At 40.2% G+C, this 6,000-nt stretch overlaps 1 protein-coding gene across 1 annotated transcript in view; it reads left to right on the top strand.

Moving 5' to 3' along the window:
* The first annotated feature begins 2,264 nt into the window (after positions 1–2,264).
* JAG2 (jagged 2) overlaps positions 2,265–6,000 on the top strand; it is a 62,907-nt gene continuing 59,171 nt past the window's right edge. The window contains exons 1-2 of the mRNA XM_019551163.1: positions 2,265–2,306; positions 2,696–2,750. Of these exons, the coding sequence (XP_019406708.1) occupies positions 2,265–2,306; positions 2,696–2,750 (97 nt within the window). The remainder of the gene's footprint in view (positions 2,307–2,695; positions 2,751–6,000) is intronic.

The raw sequence follows: 6,000 nt of genomic DNA, 5'->3' as shown, positions 1-6,000 counted from the left end.
ATCCCCCAGATTTTTTTTTTTTTCCTTCCAATAGCCATAAGCAGTAGACAAATTGAAGGCAAACCTCTAATAATTTAGATTTTATACCTGGAAAATTGTATCAAACTTTGTAATACAGGTAATACAAATTAATAAAAGGAGGGCCCATAGCAAAATTCCCATAGGGAGGGGAAAAAATGAATGCTACAACATTATCTTGCTTATTTTAAGCAAGAGAGCCTTAGGAAAACTTACTTTAACATATATTGTTCTATGCAAAATCCTTACTAAAACAATGTTTTTCAGTTGGAGGGACCCCAAATCAGTTGCTGTCACAACTATCAGAATCCAGTATTAGGGTGATATTTTTATATCCGTCTCTGCATTTTAGTTTGAGAGAAATTTTATATTAAAAATTAATAAATACCCATTTCTTAAATTGCTACTATGTAAGTAAAAATATTTTGGAGTAGAACCGAATACCTTTGGCAGTGAGATTTCAAAGTGGACACTGGAGTCCAGTGGAATACTCTTGGACGGTCTTGCTTTGAACAGGGGCAGGGCTGTGCAGGGAAGGTAGGGAATCAGATGGGTAACTATCATCCTACATCATCTACTTGGCTAAAGAGCAGTTCTGCTTCTCTGTGCAGCACTTTTATTGTTCCTTTATCTCCTACAGCCTGAAATGACTATTTATGGCAAAATCCTTTTTTTTAAGTGAAGGAGTCTGGAGAATGCTCAGGCTGTTAGAAGTGGCACCTTCTACCTCCAAAACTTTACTGCAGCTCTAGCATTAACATTCCCAGTCTACTTGTAACTGGGTGTGTATGTCTACACAAGATGTTTACTATGCAGTAGATTAATTAGCTGAGCAGTAAATGCCATGCATCTATATGTACACCCCTGTTAGGCTGGAGTAAACTAGTTTACCCCACAGCAGGATAGTATGTGTAAATGCAAGTACTGTGCTGCTGTGGAGTAAAAAACTCCACAGCAGCACATGTGCAGACCCTGTCCTGACTGGCTGGAGCTTGAGGGTGCTTCAGTGCTGGGGCTCCTGTTTTTTGCCTCAGCCAGCCTCTGCAGCACATTGGGCTGGAGGAAGTAGCCCCATGGTTGGCAGACTAACTGCCCCCCCCGGAACCCCCTGCTGGGCTGGGCTGCTCCAATCTGGCTCATGAATAAAGTCCAGAGTTTATTGCTCCTGGGTGCACATTCAAACAGCATGTTTGGGAGCAGTAAGCTCTGTAGTTTATTCATACACGTTACTTGCACATGTAGCCATGCCCACTGACAATTGGTTTATTTGGGGGGGAAAAAAAACCTGCTCTGGAAGCCACACAAGTAAATAGACCCTACTTTTTTCAGAATATTCTCCTCTCCTTTCCTGGAATACAGCATGAACTGTTTTTAAAGCAGGTAGACTTTTAAAGCGAGCTTGTTACAACTTCAAAGTGCATAAATATTAAAGATCTATATTGAGACATTGGTATTTGTCTAGGGTTGGTAGCATAGCCCTAGGTAACCTTTCTTGCTGCCTCCTTCCAAGTGTAACTGTTATAGATTCTCTTCCACCAGCAGGGGCTTTCTGTTTCAAAACTGATGTGGTTCAAGTAGATTCAACTTCTTAGTTTGCTGGGTTTTTCAGTGTTGTAGATTCTGTAGATCTAAGCGTGCTGTTCAAGAATGTCATGGTTTCCTGCCTTTTAAACAGCTTTGTTTGAAATGTCCCCACTGGGGTTGTGGAATAGTGGTGCACTTCTTATTTTGTTTTCTTTTTGTTTTCAGTTTAAACTATATACAGGAACTTCAGTATGGCACAAGCAGGACTGTAAATGAGCACAATCGAAGCCCCACTAGGTGCTATTTTCAATTGCTGAAGTTAAATATATTTTACTATTTAGACTTGCAAATAAGGATTTAATTTTCTGCCTGGACAGGATTGCCTTTTAAGTAGGTCATTTAAGACTGGTCTAAATGCAGATTCATTAAGTTTTTACAGTCCTCATTAAAGTAAGTTACAGTTGTCTTTTCCTTTCTACCTCCAGACCATAGTTGCCCAGTTCCAGATGAAAGCAATTGCCTCTTCCCTTTCTGTGGAAAAGCAGAAAGAATATGTGCCAAAATACTGTTTTTTCCCTAAGGATTTTCTCTGTTCAACTTGAAGACCCAAGCCATGAGGTTTTTTTAATCTGCCTTGCCTTCTCCATGTTCGCTCTTTTTTATCATTTTCCTTCTAATATTTCTTAAGTTTTTAAATTTTCAGTAGATATGAGTAATGGAACATGATGAGCCTAAACCAGGATTCAGTTCGTACACCTTTTAAGGTGACTTTGCTTTTGAATGTAGGCTTCATTTAAGTCTAAATGTTTTCTAGTCATTAGTTACCTGCTTCTGAAATGAAGTGTTTTTGAATAGGGCTATCAAACATTTACTACTATTCTCCATGTGTGCTCCTTAGATCTGTAGTTTTTAATAAAAATGTTCTAACAACCCCTGCCCTGAAAGCTAATGTTGCAATATTGAAAGGTTTTAAGAAGCTAGTTTCCAAGAATTTCCCATTAGAGCAAAAAGGTAGACTATTGACCATTTGTTTTTAGACTTGCCTGCCTTTTACTAGCAGAAAATGCTGCTGCTCGGTTACTGTGTGGCTGGTGGGTTTTATTACCTAGTCAGTAATAAATCAGTATCTAATTAGTGTTTTGTTTCTTTTCAGAGATCATTCACATTAATAATAGAAGCATGGGATTGGGATAATGATACAAAAAGTGGTGAGTATTCATAAACAATTTGTGTATTTCATTTGTGCAGTAGTGTGCTTTTATGGGCTACAGCAAAATGTATATCTTTAAAAATGCAGCCATAGAATGGGAAGGTTAATTCTGAATGCATTGAGGACAGTACATTGGGAAAGCTAATGGCAGAAAGGGAGTGTTAACACTTGTAATGGGGCCATTGTTGGAAGAAATGGAAAATCATGTTAGCATAATATTCGGGGACAGACTTCCACAATTATGTATTATTGCACTTCTCTGTGTTAAGTAGAAAATTTGTAAAAATACCCTGTAAACTATGTTGCATTGAAAATGTGACTCAGTAGATTTCTATTAAGCTCTGAGGGGCTGGATGGTAGGAAGTGAATATTCTAATCTGTGGTCTCGGAAAACTAAGTGGTGATTTCCCTCCCCTGCCCTCTCCCACGGAAAGATGTGAGTACTTTCTCTGGTTACTTTAGCAATTCTGTTCATGCTGTAGTATTACACCTGAACGATGCTGTTGTCTACAGTTCATGCCATGGAAGATAAAGTTCTGGAATAACACAGGTGTAGTGGTTTAGCCTTCAGTTTTCCCTGGGCGTTCAACCAACCAAACACTTTTTTCTTTTCCTACCAACCCACCTCCCCACTGCTCTGAAAAAAGCAAAAATGCACTTAACATTTCTTACTGCAAAACATTAGTGTTGTTCCTTGTATAATAGTTTTCCCCTACCATTTTAGAAAGCCTAAGTGTTTTTCAGGAGAGGGTGGAAAGTGCTAACATGTTTATTAGCTCTGACTGATGCTGATCCTGTGGGCAGACACATGCCTCTGCTTTTGGAGATACAAAGCAAAAGTGCCGATAGTTTTCAAAACGTAGAAATAGTGTGAACTAACCTGGCCTCCATTTTTCTCCCCAGTCTTGTAAAAGAGTCTAACTTCAATATTTTCACTTAGATTATTAACATTCATAACCCAGTACCACAGTATGTTGAAGGAATAATTAGAGTTTCAAGAACCTCTCTGTTGCTAATAGAGGGCAGTTACATATGTGCCTGATGCCTGTTCCCATACGTGCTAATTAGCACACATTGGAGCAGACTCAATTTTAAATGAGTCTGGAGCATGCTAATTAACACACTCCAGCAGCCTCAGTGTCATGTGTATTCAGCATCCCCACACTTCAAAATGGCAGCAGGGGCTCTTTAATTAAAGCTCACCCAACAAACTTTAGTTAAAGCACTCCCACCACCATTTTGAAGCAGTGGATGCTTAATACATGAGATGCTGCAGACAGTTTAATTAGAGCAGCTTCTGAGACCCGCTCTAACGTGCCCGTCCTTCCCCCCACCCCAGAGCAAGTGTAAAGATGGCCAGAGAGCCTAATTTTAGAAGGGATGGAGAAAATGTTTGGAAACACCAAAAATCTGTGGCAATCTTTGCATTTTGTAGGTTACCTCTAACTTTTCCTCGCTTTACTAGTTCATTGATCATGTTTGTTCAGTACTTCAAGGAAAAAATAAGCATCAAGGTTATTGACTCTTCATATGAACTCCATGCTCTTGATTATGTATATTGACTTCTTGTGAAGCCACAGCTGCTTACCAGAACTATTGTATACTTTTCATAAATCTTTTCTGAAAAAGTTTTAAAATAGGTTTCAGCTCTACCTTTGAAATATGAGTAATTTAAAGATTTCAAAATAAACATTTCAAAGCACATCAACATTTTTTTGCTCTAAAAGTTTTTAGTACTTTATGAAACTCCTTCAGTACAATCAAGGTGTTTTTTATTAATATTAAAGTAGATATCAAACTGCTGTTCTGATTTGTTCTATATCGGAGAAATGGATCAGTAGAGTAGCTGGATTGCCAACCTAAACTTGACCTGAGGAAACAATTGCTTGGTTCAGATACCAAATACTTGATTTTTGTCTGGCATTGGTATTACTAGTTGGCATTCCAGAGTCACACACGTACATGGCTGTATTTTGAGGGAATGGATGGTAAATTTTATAGTGCTTAGACTTAAGTAATCTTTCTCTGTTCTTGTAGGCTGGTTCTTGCAAGCTTTAAAACTATTAAGCATCTGGCCAGGTAGCAGCACTAGCAACGGTCCATACCATCTAAGTATGCTCCAAAATTTATTCTTCCATTTCTTAACTTCTTTGATATCTGTACTACAACCTCAGGGCATCCTACAAGCATAACCTTCAACTTCCTTTGTAATAAACCTTGTGTACGTCCTGGCAGAGCTGACTTCCTTATGGAATTTTAAAAATAAAAACAAGATGATTTTGTAACTTTGGATATCTGCTAGCAAAGCCTGGTCTCTTTTTTGCTGAGGTTGCAGAGGCAACTCCTAGCATAGGATTGGAGCCTGAAAAGCGTGTTCTTATGGTGAGAGGGCATATGGCAGTTTTTTTTGGTCAAAGTTTTGTGGAAAAAGAAGGCCTACAAGACCAAATCCCAATCTTCCTCATAAGATATCAATCTTAAACCTCCAGCCATGCTGTAAAGCAGGAGTGGGCAATTATTTTGAGTGCTGAGCTGTCAAGGGCCAGTCCCACACCTTGCCAGTTGCTCTGCCCCCTTGTTGTCATCTTGGGGCAGGAAGTCCCTCCCTTTGCCCCATGGAAATACTCCTTTTGAGGTGGAGGTTTGCCATCTTAGAAACAGAAAAAAAACCCCAAATCATACACTAAAGGTCAAACACCTACTATAGCATTTTAATTTTACTATGAAAAATATTTGTCATGATTTGTGTTTGTGTACTGTTTGTCGAGATGATTGTATAATGACTCTAAAATAAATCTGTAGTCTTGTGTATTGTGGGGGAGGATGTGATTGTGTGTGGTGGGGTATTGGGGTGGGTGCTGGGGGTGTGGTCGAGTGTGTGCGGGTGCAAAGGGTCTGTTGGGGGGGTTGTGTGTGGGGACCTTCTGTACTTCCCTGTGGTGCAGCAGCAGGTGGGGCACCCAGTGGGACGCAGCTTGGGCCAGCACTGCACATCATAGTTTCTAGGGTCGGAAGGGACCTGAGCAGATCATCTAGTCTGACCCCCTGCCATGGCAGGAAAGAGTACTGGGGTCAAACGACCCCAGCAAGATGTACATCTAACCTCCTCTTAAACACCCCCAGGGTAGGAGCCTGCACCACTTCTCTTGGAAGTTGGTTCCAGACCCTAGCCGCCCTGACTGAAGTCGCGCCTCCTGATATCCAGCCTAAACCTACCCCCTGCCAGCTTGTGACCGTTATTCCTGGTC

Source organism: Crocodylus porosus, unplaced genomic scaffold (genome assembly GCF_001723895.1).
Source record: "Crocodylus porosus isolate Cpor-Errol unplaced genomic scaffold, CroPor_comp1, whole genome shotgun sequence".
NCBI classification, from domain to species: Eukaryota; Metazoa; Chordata; order Crocodylia; family Crocodylidae; genus Crocodylus; species Crocodylus porosus.
The sequence above is the reverse complement of the archived record's forward strand: the minus strand, read 5'-3'. Positions and strand labels throughout refer to the sequence as shown.